This window comes from Serinus canaria, chromosome 2 (assembly GCF_022539315.1).
Source record: "Serinus canaria isolate serCan28SL12 chromosome 2, serCan2020, whole genome shotgun sequence".
NCBI classification, from domain to species: Eukaryota; Metazoa; Chordata; class Aves; order Passeriformes; family Fringillidae; genus Serinus; species Serinus canaria.
In genome coordinates, this window is record NC_066315.1 from 77,523,207 (window position 1) to 77,548,579 (window position 25,373).

Sequence of the window (25,373 nt, forward strand, 5' to 3'; positions counted from 1 at the left end):
CTTCCCAGAATTGTCTCTACCAGTCTTTTACTTATTAGAACTTTGTAGGCAGTGTCATAGGAGAGAAAACTAGTGCTATTAACAACTAGTGCTATTAACAAAAATAGCTTTTTCTCAGGTGAATGAAGATTTGTACCAGGTCTATGCAAACCTGGTCTATTTACTCTCAGGTCTGTGCAGATCTACAACAGCTCTTCAGGTTTGCTTTCACCTCATGTATTTAAGGAATGTAACAATGTGTAGAGACTTAAGAAAGAAGAGATTTTTCTATGTTTTCATTCAGAATGTTGGAATAGATGTGAATATTCCATTTAATATTTAACATGTTCTGTGGTTTCCATTGCTTCATGGAAGGCAAATTTATCTCCAAGGGGTGCATCTCTTGGGGCAGTACATTCAAGAAACAGAATATTTCTATTTTGATAGGAATTCTTCCAATGTCAGTGTTCCAGTTCCAGATTCAGCAACTACTGCATAATTCACCTTTAAGAATCTAATCCTGGAAACACATAGATTTTATTGTAGGAATAAGCCTTCAAACATAAACAAAACCCCAAATTAACCCATGGGCTAGCAGTGGAAGATGAGCACACAAACAAGTTGATGGCATTTGATATGATGTATAAGAGGGATTTGGAAATTGTCAGTATCCTTCTTAGGATCATATCAGAAAGACATATTTAACCTTGTACTAGTCCATTAAGGAAAACACATATTCATGTTGCTGGACTTGCTCCATTGGCAGGGTGGAATTTGATCCAATAATAGGCAGAGCTGTGTTAATAACTAGAAAATTCCCTCACTGCCCCTCAAATTCTAATGAGAGGAGCTGGAATAAAAACTGTTTTGGGCAGGGAGTTTTGGAAGGTTTTTTTTGGAAGGACTTAAAAAGGAGAGAGAAACTTCAAATGTGTGACTTGGAAATTAAACTAATTTAGAATTATAATTGAGATTTACAAAAAAGAAAACAAGCACAAAAAGAAATATTTTTTATTATTTTGTTAATATTATAATTTGTACAGATTTCCTTCCTAGAGGAAATATATTCCTATAAGAAATATAAACACATTGTTTTATTTTTATTGGTACTATCTAATTTTTATGCCGTTAGGAGATTAGTTCACTAGACTTGCATTTAAGTATGAATTTGTACTGAAGAATGTCAGTGCTCTGGTAAGATTCAAAATTAATGTTTAAAAGTGGAATAGAATCATGCAGAGGTTGAGAATATATACTTTGGTGCTAAACCTGTCACTTCTATCAGTGAGTGGTAAAGATATTTAGAGAGTAGCCTTTCCCAGACTGTTAGTTTAGTCTGTCATAAAATAGTGTTATGTTAGATGTTTGATAAATCCTGTTCATTAAAACATTATATTCTGGTACTTTGCTGAAATGGACCTATTCCAAAAGTGATGCAGGAGATGGATGTCCTAAGTTGTAATCTAATTGTGTGGCAGTTCAACACCTTTTCTGATACCAGTAAAATCACAAAACTTATTTAAATAAGTAAATGCTTGCTTGTTAGGCCTGAATTCTTAAAATAGAAAAAAATGAAGGTGGTACTTTTCAAAAGGTAAGGTTTCACTTTTCCAAATTTTGTTAATATGCGTGATCCTCACTCATTTGAGAAAGCTCACTGGCATCAACTAGAGAAGCATGAGTAAAACTACATTGCAGACTGCAGGTATGTGAATGTGTGTTACACTAAAAAGTACAAAAGTCAAGTTCTTCAGCTACTTCAGTATGGAGGTCAGTGTCCAGAAAAAATTGTAGAGTAAATGTTTAGTAAAAGTTTTTGGTAATGACTGTGCTCAGCTGGATGCCAGCATTAAGTTCTTCAAGGCATAATGAAGAAGGGGAAAGGGAAAAGGCTGAAATCTCCAATTATGCATTCTAAACTGCACAATGTACTAAGGACAATCTATTAATGTCTCTTCCTGTACTGAAGATCCAGAAGAATACATTGTGCTATTCCATATGTCAGTGGACAAAAAAGAACAAAAAGGATTGTTCCAATATTGGACAATTTACAAACAAATTTGAAAAAGAGATAAGGAACAAATCTATGGTACACTAGCCCTGGTACCGAGACCCCTGGTACACTAGCCATTTCTAACTAAAATTCAGTTTTTGGCATCTCAAATGGGATGTGTTTTAAGAGGCCTCTTAAAAAGAAAATAATGAAGCTTTGGAAGCACGCTTTGAATATGAAGGCACTATGCAAGGGCTGTTGGAAAATAAAATACTTGGCTGGAGCAGGTATCATGAACTGAATGGAAATGAGATTCAATGCCTGAGTAGTCATTAGAAGGTAATTAATACATCAATAAATGCCTGGAAGGACTTAAAAAAATCAAATAAAGTCTTTTTAATTTCATGTGATGGAGAAGAGAGTCCATCATAGTGGAGAAAGTAGGCCAGTAACATGGTCAAAGTAGTGGAATAAATAGAATTGTACTTGAAGCAGTTTTGTACTTGCTGAGAAAATTACTTTTGTCATGAGCTTAAAAGACGTGTTACAGTAATTGAGACATAAGACAAAAATGATGATGAGAAATTATTTTTTACCTATGAATAGACTTAAACATGCTACATAGAAAGCACATGCAAGCTTTAGAAGTATTGAGAACAGGAGGATCCAAATATATATTTAAATTTAAGATAATTCCTGATAAATTTAGGATCATTCCAAGAACAAATTCATGTTTTGGAGCAACAAAACTATAGGGCTGGGACATGAAAATCCTAGAGATTATAATGAACCTAATTGAATGGTAAAATCCATACAAAAAGTGATAGAAGAAGACTAATTCTTTAGTTTTGACAAGAGAGAGAAATCTGAAACAGGAAACTAGATGTCAGTCATCAGCATAGATACAGTACCTGTACTTCTCACACATTTTTTTTTTTTTTTTTTTTGGTAAGCATCTTTTGGCCACTTCTAGGAGAATTTACTAGACTGGATAGACCTTTTAATCTGATATACTCACAGTCAGCTCAGTGACTGCACTGGGTAGATGGTGATTATGATCTGTTCTAAGTAGCATGCTTAAAGAGTTTAGAAACAAAATGATAGCAGAGCTGTTGGAGAGGAGAGTTGAGTTTTTCTTCTGTGGTGAGAAAGGCAAAATACATTTTCTGTCTACTTTCTGTTGAAGATCTGAAGGTAAAAGAGAGACTGAAAAAGAGAATTGGGTAAGCAAGTGTCAGTGGTGCAGAGTGCAGAGAGTAAAAAAGCAAGGACATCAACTTAAAAAAACAGAAATGCAAAAAAACGCAAAAAATCAAAGAGAAAATTCTGATGGGATAATGAATTTCATGTTGTGTTTTCTTTGTTTTCTTGTAATTAATGCATAGAAAGACTTGGAAATAGAATGAGTAGAGAACTGGCAAATAAAGGTGGAAAAAAGGTGTGGAGCCACAAGTCAGTTTAGCTTGAGAAAAACATTTGGTTGGCTATTCAGATGAGAGAGCACGTTTTTCACAGAGCAAGTAAGCAGGCCACTGGTGCACTGCTAGCACACTAGGAGCTGAATATTTGGCTGTTAGCATACAGAGCTGAAGGAGTGCAAAGTGGACATTACAGTGGAAAAGAAGAAAAAAGCCTTAGAAACTTTAGAAAAATTGATCTAATTGATAATTAATGGCAGATGAGAGAGAACAGGGGATGGAACAATATCATAAGTACCAGTGATCTGAAAGTCATGAAATAATGAAGAATAGTAGTTGAACAAAGGAACTGATTTTATCATCACAGTGAGAGTTGGGTAGGGATAGAGAAGAACTAATAACAAAATACTGCATATTGACTTTGATATTCCTTTGAAGCATATTTGTAAGTTATGAGAAGAAATTAAATTCTTCTTAAGAGGTCAGAGGAGACATCAAGTGGGAGCTGAAGCCATCAGGAAGGCATATGGGGGATTACAGATAAAATCAAACACTTTAGCAGTTCTGTCAGACTTCTAAGTATATCCTAAGGTAATCGAGTAAAATACAAAATAAAAAAAGCAGAGCATACTTTAAAAAAAGAATAGTATTAAAAGTATGTGGGTGTGTGCCCCTCATACATTACACTTTTATCTTCTGTAGCTTGTTAAAAATTCAATTGCTTTTTGTTTTTATTTTGTGAGATGTGTAGATTGTGCTCAAGGCAGTTTGACTGCTAGAATAGTGTGAAAAAACAGTGCAATGTAAACTGTGAATGGTACTTGGAAATAATTTTTTAATTACAAGTGTCCTACTGATTTAGTGATAAAACATATAATATAGATTTAAAGAGTGGCATTATCTTGTTATATTAAATAGTGGGTTAAATACTTCAAGGAAAAAAAATTAGATTCCTTCAGCTTACGATTTTCATGGGGCAGAATGACTTGCATGAGATACAGAGCCAGGTTGTTTTTCAGAGGAAATATATCCAATTACAGTTATTGCTGGAAATATAAGCATAAATTACATACTTGCAACAGACTTCATTATAAAAAAACATCCAAAAGTAGAGAAGGGTGTCAATGGGAGTCAGGGTTGCTACGTATACATAAGTGCTGCCATTTGAAATGCTAAGAATAACAACGCAAGGCTTAAGATACAGTGTCAGACCTGCATTCACAAACTTTTGTGTTACTGGGGTTTTTTTATAATTTTCTGTGCTTGGGTATTTTCCCAATGGCTTGATCTGCTAGAAATTTGCTTCATGATCAAAAATTTCTGAGTTTTCGTGATACAAATTTTTGTCTTTTTGTCATATGTCTAAAGTCCTGATTATTCAAGTCTTTAATTCCTATCAACAGAGATTAGTGGAAAAATACTGAAACCAAGAAGTGGTTGTTTCAGCAGGCTTCTTCTATTTCTTAATATGAACAATTGTTAATACATGATGTACTGCTTTCATACTGTGTGTCCATGATTCCTTACCTTATGCCGAATTGGCTGTGCAAGTAGCCTGCTTTGAGCACCAAGTACTGTTAATACATTCTGACTTCTCTACCAGTCTGTGTTAACTCTGAAGTGTCCCTGTACTGTTATCCACAACTGAAATTTGTCAAAGAAGATTTTATTAAATTAATTTTGAAATTTACTTTTAATACTGCTTGGTTTTGAATGTTGGTCCATTCTCACTGATGTCTTCAGCACTTCATCCCAATGACTGGCAGTCATGCCAACTTACTTCTTTCTTAAATTGCTGTACTGGGGAGACAGTTTTTGTAACTATTGCACTTGTATTTTAAATTTTTTTTTTGTCCCATGTGTAGATTCAAATTGGATGTTTGGTATTCACTCTGAAGACTCTTATTGCTTCAGCAGTGTGCAGAGAATAGCCCCTGCCTGCTTTTGTGGCTACAGTGCAGCGGTGAAGGAACACTTTGACCTCACTTCCTTTAAAGTAATTTTCTGAGTCAGAGCACCCTCACTGTGCGTTTTACCTGCATGACTCTTTTGCCATGGGGTTCTTTGCTTTTTTTTTAATTTATTTCAACTTTTATTTACTTTTATTTCTTCTTTTTTCTTTTCTCCCCTTTTTGTTTACATTTCAGTGAAGCTCATGGAGAATGAGTATTCTCATTCTTGGCCACATGCTGTTTCCTTACTCCCTACTCTATTAGTGTGTATGTGTCCCATTTTTGTGTATTTTTCTGGCACTGTCCTCCCTCCACGGCAGCATTAAACTTTGCCAGTTCTGTGATGATCCTATTCCCAGTACAGGAGTATACCATACTGTTACCCTCACAAGCCATATTAGTGGATGGGGACTATTTCCTAAGCTAAGGCTCATTTTTCTCATCTTTTATGGCTAAAGAACAGATACAATAAAATAATTTCTTAGCAGTTTCACACAGTATGTACCTTGCCATCAAGATGAAATGCTAGCTAGCTTTATGTACATTTAACTACTCTCCTAACACTGGAAGCATATTGTTCCAAGCACTACAAATATTTTGGAAAAAGCAAATTCCTTGACAGGAATTTTTATGCCAGGAATCTGTAGCTGAAGAAAATAAGAGTAAACTTCAGTATGCCTTCTCTTCTTTCATGCTAAGGAGGCTCCCTCTGCTCCGTGGGCAAAAACAGACAGACTGAGAGTCTACATCTTAATGGAACACTTTATGTATCTCTCATTGCTTTATCTGAGCAATTTGCAATTTATAATCTACGAGAGCTTGTGGCTACTCCCAGCACATTATGTTCCTCCTTGAATGACTAAGGTCTGCATCTGTTTCAGGGCTGCTCTTCATAGGAGTAGAGCAGTAGGACAAATTTTAGTTGAAGGAATGTAATAGCTGATGTGAGCTCCCTGAGTCACATCAGAATAACAGAAATAGAATGTAGGAGACTCACAGTTTCTGCCTTTTCCTGCACCTGCAGCACTGTTCCTCCACATAGCCACTGGTTTTAGTGACCACAAGAATCATTGTAAGCTCAAATCATTCGTTGTCACCTTCTAAAAAGGACACTTTTATGGTATTGAATGTACAAGCTGACCTAAAATTCTCCTGAGACTTAATAAAGAGGGTCATTTCCTCCTCACCCACTATTTAGAGTACTGCATATCATCTCATTGCCTTCTGGATGCTTGCACCCAATAGAAATTCGATTAATAACAGATGCTTTTCTGATATCTGTCAAATTTACAGAAAATATCTTAATAGACTCTACTTCATAAGTGTAAGCAGGGGGACCTTCAAATACATCTTGTAGAATTGCATTTGTGCATTTATCATTACTCTCTAGAGCTACCTGAAAGGGGGTGGTAGTGATGTGGGTTTGGCCTCTACTCCCAAGTGAAGAACAAGCAATAGGACAAGAGGAAATGGCCCCAAGTTGTGCCTGGGGAGGTTTTGATGGGAGATTAGCAAAAATTGCCTTATTGAAATGGTGGTCAGGCATTGAAATAGGCTGCCCAGGGAAGTGGTGGAATTGTCATGTCTGGAAGTGTTCAAAAGGCCTGTGGATGTGGTACTTGGGAATATGGTTTAGTGCTAGGAAGGAATTGTGCTAGGTCAATGGTTGGACTTGATGATCTTAGAAATCTTTGGCAGCTTTAAAATTCTATGATCCTATAATCTCTGGGATTTCAAAATTCTTTACTTCTACTGTCCTTTACTTCTTATAGCCTTGGTTAAAAATCTAGATAATATGTGAAATTGCTGTTTGTTCTATGGAAACTCTGCCTACTTCAGAGTTTCTCCACTGAGAATTGATGCCATGTACTTGACTGTGTTCAGAAATTTGTGGAAAATCTATTGTGCGTTCAGTGGGAAGTATTTATGGCTGTTGGAATTTTAAAAGCTTATCTTTCCTCTGGGCCTTACCCTCCTGCTTTTGTAGATGTCACTGATACAATTGCTGTGAACTGAGCCCCAGCAATTAAACCTACAAGATCTTGTATTCTAGATTGTTTTAGAATAGAAAGCAGTTTCAGTGGTTTAAGTACTTCCAGATGTCTTGGTGGTCATCATGTGACACAAGTGAGTCTTTGTCTTCATTGTACAACTCTCATGCATCAGGTCCTCAAGATAACCTTCAAAGTTCTTCCTTGTTTGGGTTCAGAGATACAGGCTCCCAACCTGTTTACTTAAAAATAAACTAGAATTTCTGCAGTGCTGTATCCTACAATCCTGCATTAGCATATCTGAAGTGTGAAAGAGAAGCCATGTCTTTGTCCCACGGTCACTCTCCCTGTTTTCATCACCACTTCTCTGGGCAACCTGTTCCAGTGTCTCACCACTCTCACTGCAAAGATTTTTTTCCTACTATCTAATCTAAACCTTCTCTCTTTTAGTTTAAACTTGCTAAAACTCATTCTATCACTATGCTCCCTGATAAAGGCTCCCTCCTTGTCTTTCCTGTTGTCCCTCTTGTAGGGGAAGAGAGTTTTGTAGAATATGTTTAATGATAAGAAAAAGAAAATTACTTTAGAAAGCTAACTTTTATTTACAAACTCCAGTTCATGAACGAATTTCCATGCCTCCAAAGGTATGGTTAATTTGCACATCTCATGTTTATTTTCATTACCAAAGGAAAAGCACTTTCAGAAAACTCTCGTATGTGCTGGAAGACAGAAATCCAGCTGTTCAGACGGACTGTGGCCATCATAATTTCTGAAGGATGTGGGTCCAGAGTCGCAGCTACTCAACTTCCTGCTGGAGGATTCCACCACTGGACTTGGTTATCTTGTTGGTTGAGAGTCTGGGCTGCTTCATTTTGGTGGACCATGAGCAGGCATTCACGAAGTGCCATTTTAAAAGCTCTTGAAAGTTGCTTAGGCTTGTTTTCACTGTCACAAAAAATACCAACTTTTCTCATTCAACACCCCATTCCAAGTTCCCTGACTGGAGAAATGATGCATTCCTTCAATCTCTCTTTTCTCTCAGAATCCTCTATGAGTTAAGGCCAATACAACAGAAACAGTTGTCTTCAGTACAGCATAGCAAAAAACAGTCTGATGTCAGGATACTGGCCATTTAAATGAATTTTTTTTTTTTTTTTGTATAGTTTATGATAGTGATTCACAGTCAGTTTTCTGTAATTCAGAGTTGGATCCGGATAAGTTACTAAGTCAGTCAGGCCTTACTGGACAAACATACCTGAAGAAGAGTATTAGGTCCTCTCTTTACTAGATGTCTAAGTCATTTACCTCTTTGAGTGCTTTGAGCCATGAGATCGTACACTACCTGTTTCACAGCCCTGAGACATGTTCCATTACCTCTGTCTGCAGTTACCAGTCTTAAATACTCTGCACTTTCTCAGCTCACAGCCTTGATATTTACCAGAGTCTTAGGAGTAAGTGAAAATTCCATCTGAGATGGAGATGCTTCCCTGCTTTTTCATTAGACATCACCGATGTAAGGATGAGTTGCCTGCAAAGTCTGGAAATCAAGAAATTTTTGTCTGACTACAGTGGCAGAACCAAGGCCTATTGAAGATTTACTTCCCTGTTTCTATCCATTCAGAGAGGTGAAAAAGAGTCATAGGATCATAGAATGGTTTGGGTTGGAAGGGACCTTAAAGCCCCTGTAGTTCCAACTCCCCATGCCATGGGCAGGAATGCTTAGGATCCCGTCTAACCTGACCTTCAACCAGTGCTTCACCACACTCTGAATAAAGAATTTCTTCCTAATTTCTCTCATTTTTTTCAAGTGGCTAGCAAGTTGTTTCAGGGCTTGTATGCTAGGGGACCACTAAGGTGTTCTTCTAAAAGTGTCCTAAATTAGTTTAATCAGAGCTCAACTGTTACTGTTAATATTGGTAAGGAATCCAGAAATTGTGCTGACTGTAAGGCAGAACAATCTTATGAGCTTCTGTTCTGAGAAGAAGACCAGTAGCTCCATCATATGTAATAAATGAATGTAAAGAGGGGACTGTTGTCTAGAAACAACAAAATGTAACTGTGTTTATAGTAATAAACTTAAGAAATTACAATTGCAGAACAGTAAATGGTTTTTCCATAAATCTGTTTTCCATATTAACAGCATGTACTTATCTTTCATTCTTTTTGGTGCTTTTGGTATTTGAGAGAAATTGATGGCATTTTATTTTATGTCTGTGTTTTTACTGCAAGAGATGGTACATAGGTTATATGTAAGCCATATAAGCACCATCAAGCCAAGAACAATTTATAGCTTGGGAATTTTCAAACGCAGTGATGTGAATGGATATTACAGTTTTTGGTATTGCAACCACTGCTTCTCGCAGCAATGTGATTGCTGACACAGAGTGTAACAAGTCAGACAGCTGGAAATTTTCAAAAGCATATTTTGCAATTTAATTTAATTATACCAAGGGATTTCAGACATATTCATGATATGACTAGAGAGAAATAGAGAATATCTGGTATAGTGTATACTATAAAGGCAGCTATTCTCTTTTTTAATGGATAGAGCTCTGGTATTAGATGATATGTAGTATCTAAATTGCCACTCTGTAATTAAACACTACAGCTTATATGTTTTAATAAAAATGGAATATTATAAATAAGTGAGTGATCAAAACCATGGCTACTCAAACTATTTGAAAAAATTTGATTCAAACAGCACCTATTACTGTGTAGTTGGGATTATTTAGCAGTACCTGGAAAAACTAATGCAATTGACCTCTAAAATTTTGCTATTTAATATGTATTTAAATAAAAACCTAATAAAAAAAGGCTTTATTAATACCAATATTAACATGAATCCATTATACTAATTCTTATAAATTTATTATGCATCTTTTTAAAGCCTTTTATTTATTATACATAATGTGTGATTAATTAATAAATTACTTCATTCTTCCAGTAGGCCAAATTTTCAAGCAGTATATTATTTACCATATTTATTTGTGCGTTCTAAAAATCTATAATTATGACTAATTTCTCTTTAAGTGAAGACTTTCTGCTAATTTAAGTCACTTCAAAATCAATCTAATTGATTTATTAATTTAGGAAATTACATTCAAATTGACTTACAAAGCAGACTCTGCCAGATTTCATACAACCCAGAACCCAGGGTTGTCTTCTTCATGATTACGTGCTATAAAATAGCTTGGTACTCTTATCATTCTGCCTTCTAACCTTCATCCAAGATACTCATTATCTTACTTTGGGATTAGACAAGGCAACAACTCGAACTCAGGGTATGTTTCTTCAGTCATTTTGTGGCCCTTGAAATCTGAACTTCTCTTTGTTTCACATCTTACAAAGAAACACATGAAATCAGGATTGCTTCTTCTATCCTGAGCATCTTCCAGATTCTGATCGCAGTCTGTGAATTAGTTTTTGCTCAGGACCAAAAGGAGCAGAGGCCAGTATTTGTACTCAGTGGATTTCTGGTGAGGTTGTATCTTTCAGTGCTGAAACACATCACTGCCATATAGCAACAGGAAGAAGACTGAATAGGGAAGGTGCATCTTCCTAACTAAAGCTGGGGAGTTGCTTTGTTCCCGAACTATTGTTCAAGTATTGTGACTAAGGCTGCTGCAGGATGCAGGGAAATCTAGTGAAAATACATGGTGATGTGATTTGATTGCATGTCTTTGGATTCATAGAGTGTCTACAAGCGGATAGTGGGAAGCAGTAATTATAATGTTCTTTAAACAAAATTATGCTTTACAACTAAACTGTGCTTATCCAATCAAATGTGTTTGTGCATCTATATTCTGAGGGTCCTCTTCCAGTCTTCTTTCAGTGAACTGGAAACTTTGAACTCTGAATTTCCAATTACATTGAATTTCTTTCACTTTCATATAATTTCTATGATTCTTTTCCATTAAAGCCTTTCCATGGCTTCTTTTTCTGCATCCAGAGCCCACTGAAATATGCCAGTGTCAGAAGTAGTTCCTAACACTTTCTTTGTACTATACTAAAATAATTTCCTTACTTATCCCTATGGAGATGATGTGAATAGAATAATCAATTTCATTTACTTTTCCTTTGGTTCAGTGAACATCTGTGTTTTGTACAGGAACTGGAAGTGATCCAATAAATTACTTGGAAGAAGTTGTACTTTTGAATATCCTGAATAACACAGAAATCTGTTATTAAAATAGTATCCTTAGAGGTGAAAGTTTAAAACCTTGCTTTAACTCACGTGAACAATGGGTTTGAGGCAAGGTTCTCATAAGGGAATGGACCAAACATTAAGGTGTAGAATATTCTCAAATAAACTCTCCATGTTTCCTTTTGCATGGGTTGTAAAAATTATTGATTATTCATAGGGTCAAAAAGACAGAGAAAGAGTACTCTTTCCGAAAGAGCCAGTACTTTCGGAAAGTCGAGCTAGCAAATTAAATGTGAGTTTCAGTAAAGGAGCCAGAATTAATACTTAAATATATTCAACAAGATAGACAAGAAGGCATCAAGAGAAATGATCAAGAACAGATGATCCCTCTGCATAGTGACTAGTGTCCAGGGTACTTTTGTGGAAGAGGGTTGTCTGGCCCTCCATGCTGAGCAATTTTTTACATACATTTGGTGACTGCATCAATATCATCATGAACTGCATAATCTTAGCCTCATGCTCAGCATTTTTTTTAAAATTTAAAGGTTGTCAAGTGTTTTAACTAGAATTTACAGATAGTTCTTTTCCCAGGAGAGAAAGAAAAAGCAAATCCAGAACCCTTTCTCATACTGTCTATTCATGTTGAAAAAATAAAATGAAGAACTGTATAGACAAAATGTGGTTTACCCTCCAAAGTGACTGCATGGCATGAAAATTGTTAATACCTCCTTCACATCACTTATTTATGATCTTGCTGAGGTTTACTTCCTCAGTGCAATTATACTGAATGTTTTTTCTCTCAGTGTTCTTCCAGGAACATGGACCTGACTGTAACTGTTTGAGCTTATCTCAAACATAGGACAGCCTATGTTTGAGATAAGCTGTCAGCATCACTTTGCAGATCATCTTTGGGTTGCAGAGACTGCAACAACCATGGCAGGTTCTAATTTCCTCCAGTCATTAATATTTAATTTTCAGATAATGCTATCAAAAGTGCTGTAGGTTGTAATGAAATTCAGTATTTCCAATACAGCTGCAACAGAAATTGAACAGTTCCTACTTTACAGTAGGAATACTATTTATTCACATAGAATGGTAATTTCATTTTCACCAAATATACACATCCATGAAAAGTGCAAAATACTGATGAGCTGAATGCCACTAAGCTAAACGTAGTTAGTTTGAGTCTCATAGGAGTTAAAAGTTAACTTGAGAATAATTTACCGAACTGTATATGTTTCTCATTTCCTCCAGGAACCCTCCTAGACTGTCTCCTCTTTGTTGTGTTGTATATCAGCAGACATCTGTTCTTGTTTGTTGTAGTCCCCCATGAGAACAAGAGCTAGCAAGCACGAGACTTCTCCCAGCTTCCTACAGAATACTTCATCTGTCTTCATCCTCCTTGGATGGTCTGTAATGAACTCCCACCAGGATGTCTGCCTTGTCGCCCTTCCCTCGAATCTTTACGCATAAACACTCAACTCTATCGGCACCATCATTAAGCTCTAGACAATCATAACACTCCTAATGTTCAGGGCTACTTGCCAACTCTCCTTCCTTGCCTATCCCTTCTGAAGATTTTGCAGCTATCCATTGCAGCACCCCAGTTGTGCAAGTCATCTCACCATGTTTCCATGATGCCACAGTTTTCCTGCTGTCCAATAGCTTCCAGCTTCTCCTCTTTGTTGCCCATGTCAAATGCATTTGTGTGGATGCACTTCAGCTGGGCTATTGATCCCACCACCTTTTTGCGGGAAGAAGCCCTAATTCCTACATGACCATTCTCAGGTGTTTCTGTGCTTTCTACTATATCAATAACTTGTACTGTTGCTGACATGTACATAGATCTTCATTCCTGCCTTGCTGAGATGGCAGACCAAAGGACCTTCATAGCGCTCTGCCTCTCCAACACTAGTGTGTTTCCCCCAGGCTAATCTCTAGTGAGCATGGCTTTATCCCCTCTCCCTTCAAGTTTAATTTAAAGCTCTTTCAGTGAGCCCTGAAAACTTCAGTACAAAGATCCTTTTTCTGCTTTGTGACACATGGACCCTGTCTGTCATCACAGGCTCAACGCCATGTAAATTGATCCATGATTAAAAAACCCAAAATTCTGCAGGTAGGGAGTTGCAGAGGTTTGCCTGCTGAGCTTGGCAGGAGCTTGTCACCATTGTTCCCTGTCATTTAGGTCACTGCATTGGACAGAGGATAGGGAATCCTCCGTATCATGCTTTCTTGTCTGCCCTTTTCGACCTGTCCCAGGGAAGGTAGTTGAACTCTTTCTTTACTTTTTCTTTCTTTCTTACTCCAATATTCCTTAACCTGCTTGCCTGCTCCTGGAGTTCTGTCAGTAAGCAGAGAAGGTCCTCTGCCTGGGCATGCCTCCCCCAGGGACGGTCACTGCTGCTGGCCCCTACTGCCACAAGAGCAGGGCACACTCTGCAGCCTGGCACCAGGGTGTCAGCATATTCCACTGGCGTTCTGCCTGGGCAGCTGCCTCAGCTGGTCACACAGTCTTGCCTAATTCCTTTCATTTTTTGGCCATCAGCAAAAAATAGATACTGATAATTTCTTAGGGAAAGAATAATGTAAGACTAATGTATTTGACATCACAGCTCTGCTTGTGGTCTCAGATCCCAAATCTAACACAATTTTAAAAAATTGTAAGATAAAAGGTTGAACTAATGAACTATTCTGCTTAGTAAGCAGTAAGATTTTGAGAAGTGAATGTAATAGAATGTGAAGATTTTGTAGATTGACTAGGATGTCCAAGCTTCTGAAGAGCCAGAAATCCAAGGAGTACCCAGTGTAGGTGTAGATGTTCAATCAGTTGTGTACATGCAATAAGTCAACATTTCCAAGAGCTGTCAACTAAATTGCTTGAGTGGTGCCCAGATGGATGGGATCTGCATGGTAAATGTTATGTTTTCAGAATGTCCCAGGTAAAATACTGGTGCAGCCTTCCAAGGTGACGGAGAAATTACATACAGCCCAAACTGTGTTGATGAGCTCTCTGCCAGATGAAAAGATAATGGGCATCATGGCTCCAGGCACTCTATGTGTTAATAATATATCAAAATAGGCAGCCATTAATGGTGTGCTGCAATTTTTGTGACATTGATTCTTTTAAGAAAAAGTCATAAAACCAGAAGCCTATAGCTAAAAATTACATCTAATGTTTGTGTGTATGTTTGTGTGTGTGTGTGTGTGTGTGTGTGTGTGTGTGTGTGTGTGTGTGTGTGTGTATGTACTCAAAACTACTCATTTTCTCTCCAGTCTGGTCAGTAATTTAACTATCATTGCAAACTGAATTATTAGTCAGTGTTTCTTACTGAAAAACATTTTAGAAATCCTAATTATCTGATCACATAGACTACCAACAAGATAAAGTGAGGAAGAGTCATTTCAAAAATGATTTGTTGGACTTAAATCAGTGTATTCTTTTGCTTCTCTGTAAGTTTTATTCACATGTATGCAGATCACAAGTACTGTAATGGATAACGGATGACAGTAGGAAAAAACTTTTTCTTGTAAGAGCTGGTTCTAGCAATTGGAGCAATCTAACAAAAGGTTTTTGAGTTTGTATATCTGGTATATTTTCAGGTTAATCATGTCATGTTACAGTAGGTCACAGCCAGGCATTATTGTTACTGACATGTAAAATATTCATTCCAGAATGAGTGAAGGGATTGAGAGGTTTCTGTCAGCAGTGCCCGTAATAAATTGTGTTTCTGAGAGAACAGAGTGGGATAACCCCATAACAGTTTATTTTCTTAAGGAATTTTGGTGGATTATAAATTGGTACAGTTGAAGCTGATTCACATTTGGGTAGCCATAAGGAAATTTCATATGTTCTTTATTGAGGATGTAGGAAAACCTGTCGTTTCTTTGCAGACATTTTTAATGCAAAGTATTCTAAGTACAAGCACAGTATCAGTTCTTTTAAGATCACTTTTCTGCCATGTATTATACAGTAATCAATTGGCTTCTACAAGGTATTATTAAAACAAAGCCAAGTTAATATTGATTTATCTCAAAAATGACAGACCTTTGAATATTTTATCCACCGTTATGTTAGTAAAGACATGCACATAACTGTATTAACTTTATTCCATCAAAGCAATACATTTCCTTCAACTTCTGAAAGTCTCACCCTCAAAAATAAGGAATTATTTCCTTATATTTGTATTTTTCTTTGACAGAAGCCTTAAAAGAAAAGAGGAGCAATATTTCTGGAGTTAGAATTTGAACTCTAGAGTACCATTAATATATTATACTCCCAAATGATTTATCTCGGGAAGACCAGTGGTAAATAAAGTTTAAAAGAACCAAACATGATGAAGTGTCAGAAGAAGTAAAAATCTAGAAAGTTTTCAAGGGCAGAAAGTATTACATTAAAATCAGAAGCATTAATTATATTTTGTTTAAAACACCATTTTCAAAGGAAGTGTTTGCCATCATTGTAAATTAAAATAAAATGCTTTTTTTTCATGGGCAACTGAGATGGCATGGTACTTCATACCACTGCATATATTATGTGAAGGAATATGAAAAGGGATTTTCATGGAAATTTAAAATATTGTTATTATATATTTAATAATTTACAATAATTTTATAATAATTCCACATGTTATATTATATTACATATTATCCTTAATTATATAAAACTTATAAGCATTTTTAAAACCTCATAAATGAGGTTTTAAAAAGTATTATATCTGAAACTTACAGTTTTATTATAGCTATCAAGATAAAAAAATTTTCACCATTTCTTTATAGTTGTTGAGCAAAAGTGACAATCTTTCTCATAATATTTATTTTTTAGGGTCATCTACTTTACAGAAGCTGACACTAAAATCCTGTCTAGATCTTTCCTAACTTGGCAAAATGTTTAGCTAAAATAACTGTTACTGATTGTGGAGTGTATAGTCAGCAAATAGCAAAAACAAATTAGAAAGTCATAATATTATTTATAATCATGAATGATTAAAATTTTAGAAGCAAGTTTATGAAGAAAATGAGAAACACTAGTGGAAATAAGGATTTAAGTCATGGCACACTAATAATGTGGTCATTGAATTTACAATGTTAAATAATTCAGTCTGTTATATTCTGAATGCAATTTCTCAACATACTATCACTGAATAATTTTTATTTTGTGACCTCATAAGCCATTAATTTGACATTGAAAGGTGAAATATTATAACATAACAGTGAATACAATGAAGAAAATGACTGTGAGAAATCAAAGAAAGTTTAACTGACTTTGATGCTATAATAAGAATCTTACTCTTAGAAGGAGCTTTCTTTTCCTGGGTTTCTTTCAGTTGTTTTCTCACATGTGTTAGTCATGCTGTGAGACTTCAGGCACAAGCAAATGGTGTGACCACAACTTCAGTTCCTCTTCACAAGCCTCGTGATGAAGTGCAAAGCAACCAAACAATACAGTCCTGTGCAGTTCATCTCATTGTCTAATGTCTAATGCTGGTCATGTTTAAGAAAGGACTGATGATTCTATCAACATGTGAATAACATCATAACTACAGAATACCACTTACATTATGTGAAAAATACACCTGTCCCAGTAACATCTGCTCGCCTTTTTATAATTTCTACCCAAACAAATTTATGGGGAAAAAAATCAAGACACTCATTTCCCAGAGACAATCTCAGACTTTTACAAATCCAAACATATTGGAGAAGGGCAAGGAGGAGGAAATTTCAGTTGGGTTAAGTTAACCATCAGGAATATCCACACTCTTCTTGCCATTAGCACTAAAGACTAACATAGACACAAGATGAGGTCCCCAAGCTCATCACATGTTAAACCTGAACAGCAATCCATCCCACCCCATCGCTCCTGGGGTGCTGGATTCCTATGGCAGACTGCCGACCACAAGGAGGCAAGTTAGTGGTTTCACATAAATTTTTTAGGCCTCTACAATGTCTTCTGTTTTACACACAGTCCTTCCTCACCCATCTACTATGGAATATCATCAGTTAGCTTAACTTACAGATTACAGTAATAGGGAGGAAAATTTTGTAAAATTTTTTAATTTCTTGATTATTGCTGACCTTCATACTGAAAAAGGTGGAGGACTAAAATTTCTTTCATAGAACAAAGGGAGTGAATACCACAAAGGTTCAAGTAGTTGGGTAATACAAAAAAATATCCAATCCTATTTTGGGGTTCTCATTTTTATTATTTTGATGGAGTTTTTGGTTTGTTGGTTTGGGGGGTTTTCTTGGAACTGTTCATTGATTTTTAAAGGTAGAAGAGTTGGAAACAACAACCTCTGGAATGTTTGTAGTTTTTTTCTCAGTAATTGTAGTAATTTGATAGCGTGCTAATATGTGGAATCTTTGGAATTCTTGACTTTATTGAGGTTGAGAGATTCTATTGCTTGCATTCTTGACAGATCAAGAGAAGAGTTAAATAATGAGAATACGTTCTTTAGAAGAGGCTAGGAAGAGGTGAGGGTCATATATATGTTTCTTAGAACTTTTCAAGGTCAAGTTTCTCTAGAAATAAAGAATTGGGAAAACCCAACAACAAGCCAACAAAAAGTCCTCATGAAATGGGTAGTAGGAGTGGTTGGCACTGGGGAAGATGCACTGGTTTTCAGGCAACATCAGAATAGGGGGTAAGCTATCTAGGCTGCATGCTACATTATTTATCCCAAATGTTTGGATTGCTTTTTCTTTTGTTCATTAGTCTCTTTGCAAACTAACTATAAGCAATTTAAGTTTAAAAAAAAAAAAAAAAGAAAAGAAAATTAAAATAAACTGAAGTGAGTTTACAAACTTCTGAAATTGCACTGTGACAGATCTGCTGTTGATTTCATTTATATAAGTTTTTTCAGTTTATTGCCAGCTTCTTCTGTGAATTTGACAGTGTAATATTTTGTGACAGTTAAAGCTTTACTTCATGTAAATGGACTGATTTCAGGCATTCCAAAGAAATTTAATACAGTTCTGTCTCACACTGATAAAGACGATAGACATACATAACCAACAGCATTTTTGACAGTTTTCTGCTAAGTCACGCTATGTAGCTTCAGCTGAGAAATGAAAAATAATTTTGTTTAACATTACCCTATGGAATCTAATGAATGTTCAATGAATTTCAGTCTTGAATTTCCAATCCTGTATACTGAGTCATGAGAGGTCACACCATTCTGTCATGCATCACTTGTAAATGACCTTCTTGGACCTTCATAAAGAGACTTAACAAAGGAAATTAGTATCCATTGTTGTTTGACATAAAAAGGTAGTATTTAGCATGAATAGCCCCATTCCAGACCTTCATGTTCCATGAAAAAGCTAGTAGGCATTTCATGAGTTCATTATAAAAGGATATTATTTCAAGATAGATGATTTACAAATTGTATATATCTGTCTTTTTGTACTGTTATATTCAGAAGGTTGCAAGACAAGAAATGTAGCACCAATTGCTTGTATTAGGCTACAGTAGAAAAGTTAATGGGAAAAGCTGAAAGAGAAGAAAGGGACAGGGGACCTATTGCTCACCCAGGCTTTTCACAGTGGTACTTGATGGGAGGAAAAGTATAAGTGGGACAAAAGAGCATCAGAATGAATATAAGAAAAAATGTTTTTGAAGAAAAACATTTTTCAACCTGAGTACAATCAAGAAATGGAGCAAGTTGCACAGAGAGGCTGAACAGCCTCCATACTTGGAAGTTTTCAAGGTGTTACAGAATAAATCCCGAAGCAACCTGGTCTGATCTCATCCCCTTATCATGTTTTGAGCAGGAAGTTGAACCAGAGGGCTCTCACAGCCCCTTGCAACCTGAATTATTATTTTATCCTATGATTATATGGTACTGGGTACCCGACAGCAGTAATAAAGAGAAGGCTTTAATAAAGTAGTAAGAAAAAGGAAAAATTATTGCCAGATGGAAATAGAGGCAAGAAAACCCTTACTGCACTAGCTTTTTCCACTTGTTCCCTACTGCAGCTATGGAAGGGGGCTGGGACATCCAAAATTAGGAACAGGAAAAATGGCTGTCTGCTAAATCTTCACACCAGCCCTGGAAGGAGTGATGGGGCTGGAGCGGGGAGTCTACCAAAGTAATTTACATAATTATGTCCAAGAAAAGCCATATACATTAACGGTAATCTAGAACAATTAGTTCCTTATGCTGTGTTTTGTTTTTGTGACTCTTTTAATGGAATTGTATTTCTCTTACCTTGACAGAAGTCAGTACGCACACTCTTTTATATCTTGTACCACCATAAATCAGAGTCATGTCACATATGGAAGATACAGACTGCCCTGGAAAGATGGACATAATTGGGGTGCACTGAAAAGACATGTTTGTGCTATCTATATTCAGGGCTTCTCCTGAGTTTTCATGTCACTTCCACACTAGGTTGCAGGGATCTTTTTGTGCTGTTTACACTGGTTTATGCAGAGAAAGACAACTCCCTTGGTATGTCTGGAACTTCTTTGATGAGAAGCCTGAAAGTGGAAAACGGTTTCACACTTCAGGAGGGAGGGATGGAAAGGAAGCCTGTCACACTAACATAACATATATTTGAAAAAGTCTTCTTCCTTTTTTATTCTGTTCATTGCCCTCCAAAGATGAAAGACAGAGTTCCATTCCTAAGACTTAATATATTTTTTGCCTACATATTCAAAACAGAAACAAAACTATTAACTCTTCAGAAGTTCACAGCTAGATCGTATTGATAGGGATACTGGAGGAAATGGGGAAGCAACTATTAGCTTCACTTTGAAATAGGAAAAAAGATCTATAAAATGTCAGTATCAAGGATATTAGTAAATATCTATGAAGATATGTGTAAATACTAATTTCTGATTTCAGGAAAAAAGATGGAGTTGAATGTGCAACCATGGACAATAACATTTTTATCTTATACAACTTTGTTTCTCTTTTAGTGGCAAAGCATTACTATAACACTGGTTGAGAAAGTGCAGATGGTTGCTGTAATCCTAGGATCTCTGTTCTTAGTAGCAAGTGTGACTTGGCTTCTATGGTCAGCCTTCAGCCCTTATGCAGTATGGCAAAGAAAGGACATCCTTTTTCAAATCTGCTATGGAATGTATGGTTTTATGGATCTAGTATGCATAGGTAAGCTCAAAATCTTTAAACAGCACAGACTGTGGTTTAAGACTGTGACTATTTCTATTCTTCTAATTGGTCACTCTAATTGATCAGTTCTTTGCAGATTTATTCTCAGCTGATACCTTTGGCAAATGCTGCTTTTTACAGTGTTGCAAATATTGCAGAGAGAAAAGAATCAAAGAAGCTTTACTCTCAGATTCATCAGTGGATTCACAAAATCTTAGTGGTGAGAACAGAATAAGTTTAAATTTCTTAATAAAATGACTAGAGAAGTTCAGGGAGTTAGATGAAAATATGAAAGACGTTATTAAAATAATTAGTAAAATTACACACTGTCATCTTCTGACAGTTTGAATTAGATTGTACCATCGTGAAGCACAGAAGAAGCCCTTGAAGATGTCATCAAGCTGCACACCCAAAATTAGGTTGCACAGATTTATACAGGTCACTGTGCTAGAAATGGAGGAGAACAGAGAAGGCAGGCATGAGTTCTTTGCACATCATAAACAATTATGAAACACTCGCACAGTGCTAACTATAGTAACTTGCTTTACTATTAAAAAGCCCCAAGTCATTTAGCTGAAATCTTGTAAAAGAAAATATATTTTACTGCAACACTGTATTGACCACTTTTGAAGTTTCTGAAAATACACTGGACCCGGGAATATTTAAATATAAATCCCTTTTAGTATTTGGTAAAACAATCTGATTTGATTGTTAGAATATTTATTATTATTTGGAGAGAAAATTTACATTAAATATTACATAATTATATAATTTAAATAAATAAATTTACATAATTAGTAATAATTATTTACATCAAACCACATTCACAGAATTTTAATTGCAAGAAAATTCAGAAGTTAAATGCCATCTGATGTTTGCATTGACATTTCTGAGAGATAAATGTTATCTGAATCTTATATATGGGAATTAGAACAGTGCTGAATTCTGCTATGTAAGGGACAAAGAAACAGAGCGATTCCTAATATCAAGGGTTTTGCTTCAACTGTAAAGCCACATAATCTTTTATTGAAACCATCCCATTACTGTAAAAGTATTTATATTTCAGCTACATCAGCACTTCTGTTCATTTTGTAATTTTTGTTAGTGAAGCATGCTCTGGAATATTTTGTAACACAGGCTTTCTTCTGTGAACCTAAATCTCAGACAGAAAAGTGAGCAGAATCTCATACTTTGGACAAGTGCTCATCTTTTAAATGAATAAAAGGACTCAGCTATATGTCCTCTTAGATGCTGATTTCTGAACATCCCCCCTTACAGCTTAACACTCAATACTGAGGGCTTTGCTTTCATTTAAAAATACACTAAAAGAAGATAAAATGTGCTTCAGGCATTCCAAGCATTTAATTTATATGGAGTTCTGGTTTGTTTGGGTTTTTTTCCCCAGTTAAAAAAATACTTTGGAATGCATCAGCTAGTTGAAATAACCAGTTACTTCAAATTATTTTCATTTTCCCATTTGTTTTACTGTTAAAACACCTAAACCAGATTAAACTCAAAATCAACCAAGAATGTCTGTGGGTAATCAGAAATTATAATGTATTTATCCATAGAAGTAAATATTTGGCAGGTGACCTTCCACAGATTGGTGCATCCTTTAGCATCCCTAGCTGCCTTTCAAGCCTAGGCTCAAGCCACTGCTGAAGTGGAAGCTACTGAACAAACGTGTACCTCACATGGAGCTTCTGCAGGAGCAAAGCAAACACACAGATAAACTGACTTGCCTGTCATTTAATAAATGCATATTTTGTAGAACTATCACAAATAATAAATGAAAATTTAAACGTAAAACTGACTACAGTGAAATATATTTGGACACTGTATCATAGATACAAAATTCACTGCACATATGACTTAGGAATTTACTAGACAGTATCTGAAAATTCAGAAAGCTTTATAAAGGAGGTATTGTAATTGAGGAATTTTGATAACCCAGATTCATTCAGACCGACGTATTCTGCATATAATTTCAAGTAATTTGCATTCTGTTAGCTTGTAAGATCAGGACTTCTTGTAACTCTTAAAAGTATTCATTAATATAGTCAACCTTATTCAATTTCATCTTATTCTTTCATGATGAAGTGAGGGGTTTAGATTGATAATTTTAATTTACAATTTTCAAATAAAATTCTCTAATAGATATATGTAAGCATTACTTATGAATTATTTTAAAAACCCAAAATACTTTCCATTATGCTGATGATTTCCCTAGGCATTAACTTATTTTACCATTATTATGAATAATCTCTTATATCATGAAGCTTGTAATGCTTCCAACCAGCTACAGGTCTCACTTAGGATCTCCTCTCCTTTCATTTGTGTTCAGTCATCCATGGTCTTGTCTCAGATTTGAACAGGATTTACAGTGAGCAAATACCTCTACTTCCACTGTAATCTCTCTTTATTTCAATGAAAAACTTATGCAGACATACAGGTTTTCCTATGCACCATGTATTTTAAGATGATGCTTGAGATGCTGGTGGGATGACCAAGATTTATTCCATCTGCTTTCAGTTATGCCTCCCTACACCTCTGCAGAAACAATACAAATACTTTTTGGTTGTTTGCAAAGTGTAGATATCTTCACACAAAAACTGTGAAGCATTTTTTGAAATGCTTTGCTATAATTTTTAAAAGCAGTTTGCCAAAAGGTACTGACATTTTTTTATGACATATTTGAAAATGTGCACATAACAATTCATTTACTCAATGATTGACTTTTATATCACATGTAGCACACCAGTCACTTTCTTATTAAGTAAATTACACCTAACTTGTATTTTACTTCTCTTTTCTTACATTTCAACAAAAGAAACACCCTGAAGATTATAGTTCGTGAGAATAATATATTCTGTTCATTCTAGTGTACATGCTTTAATGGTATCCACTGTTCTCTTTCTTCTAGTCTGAATTTTCCCAGAATTATTCCTGACAAATAGGATTGTTTTTATTTATCAGTGTTGGTTTTAACCCTACAAGTCATTATCTTGTACCTTTGTGCATCAAAGCTGAGTGTAAAGCTGTTCTCTTTGAAATTTGCTATTGGTTGAAGTTTTCCTAAAGCAAACCTTGAACACCCTGATCAAGCAAAACTACAGCCTGTGAAACCCAGACCCATTCCAGTGATAGTGCTAGGATCAGACCATCCATGTAGGGATTACCAAAGGGAATGAGTTCATAAAAAGAATTAATAATATAAATCCCTTATCTACCCAGTGAAGGACAGTATATCAAGCCTTTGCCATTCTATTTTTTAAACCTAGCAATTATTTTGCATAACAGAAAATATAAAATTAACAGAATTTTATATTTTTTTCACTGGAAAATGGTTATAACTACTGGTTTCTAACATGAACAAAATCTCTCACAAATAATAACAGCTAGTTTGCAATCCCAGAACAGCAGTGCTACTCCTTTTCCATCAGTGAAAAGCAGTTGTTGCATTGCACTAGACACATGACAGGTGCCAGTAGTACCGGGGCAAGGGAGGAAGAGATGGGAGCCAGTGCGAAGTGTGAACTACCCTTTGAAAGCCTCTTCTCTGCTAAGGATCTTGATGCCTTGTAACATTCCTGTAACTCCTTGGTTGTAAAAAGGAACAGGCTGAAGTTCCTTACAATGAACACATCTAGCTGCACTTTATATGTCTTTACTCAGAAAGTCTTTTTTTCCTCCCACACTGGATCTAATGCTAAATAGTTTACAAAGAATTATATTTTTTTTACTATTACTATTTTTAGCATGGATATATTTCACATTAATGCTGTGAGCATTGATTGCTTTTTTTTATATCTGTGGGCCCTAGAATAGTTTTAAGACATGACATTTAGTCCAGAGGTAAAGTCTGTTTCTGAAAATGATCTTTTATCCCTGGATAAAATCTTGTGATATTACTGGGAAGACCTTTCCTAAATATTTATATATATGATTAGTATGATAAATAACATAAAGTTGTAACCTAATACCACCAAATATGAGTAAGACAAGTTGACTGCTTGTAAAGACATTCAGTAGTAAAAAGTTTCAAGTATCTTGTGAGTCAGGAAAAGAAAACCTTTGAAGACAGTGAAAGAATAGAATAGTACTTGGCAAAAAGATAAAAAAAAGAAAATAAAATTAAGTTTTTCATAATCCTATTAGCTGGATCCCACTGCTTTCCCTCCATCTTAGAGATAAAACCTAAAAGTAAAGCCTTCTTAGGACCATAGGACATTTAGATGGGTCCATCATCCAAAAACCCTGTTCCTTGTAGATATTAATTGGACAAAACATCTGAACAGCTAACAGTTGAATTTTAATACTTCTTGGGATCATCTGAGTCAAACAAATGTTTCCCCTACAAGTTTTCTGCTGTGTCCTCTGTGCTGTTGAAATCATGGTGTTTGAAACAAATAAGTATTCTTCAGGGATTTGTTCTTTTTTTCTCTCTCATAGCTACCTTCATTGCTGTGAAATCCTTAAGAGAAAGACAATTATTTGCCATTTCCTCACAGCTCCACTTCAGTGACTACTTATATTTTGAGCATCAGAACTCCTCTGGACCTGGAAAATCTCTAGCATTTAAAACTTACCTGGAGTTCCTCTTGTTTGTGGTCTTGGAACTGTTGGTGCCAAGAACTTCACACTCCTGCCCACCCCAGTTCTTTTGTCTCATCTATGTAGGTATTTTTCAATCTATAGCTCTATCAAGAAGGGAGCTAAAACTTTTTATGAGAAGAATTATGAAAGTGCTGCTTTTCTCCTTCAGCACTGCCAAATCTGACAA

General features: G+C 35.7%; 1 protein-coding gene across 1 annotated transcript in view; it reads left to right on the forward strand.

Moving 5' to 3' along the window:
- Positions 1 to 25,373, forward strand: part of MARCHF11 (membrane associated ring-CH-type finger 11) — a 31,824-nt gene that overhangs the window by 3,735 nt on the left and 2,716 nt on the right. Inside the window, exon 3 of the mRNA XM_030232473.2 lies at positions 20,398 to 20,590. Coding sequence (XP_030088333.1) covers positions 20,398 to 20,590 — 193 coding nt within the window. The remainder of the gene's footprint in view (positions 1 to 20,397; positions 20,591 to 25,373) is intronic.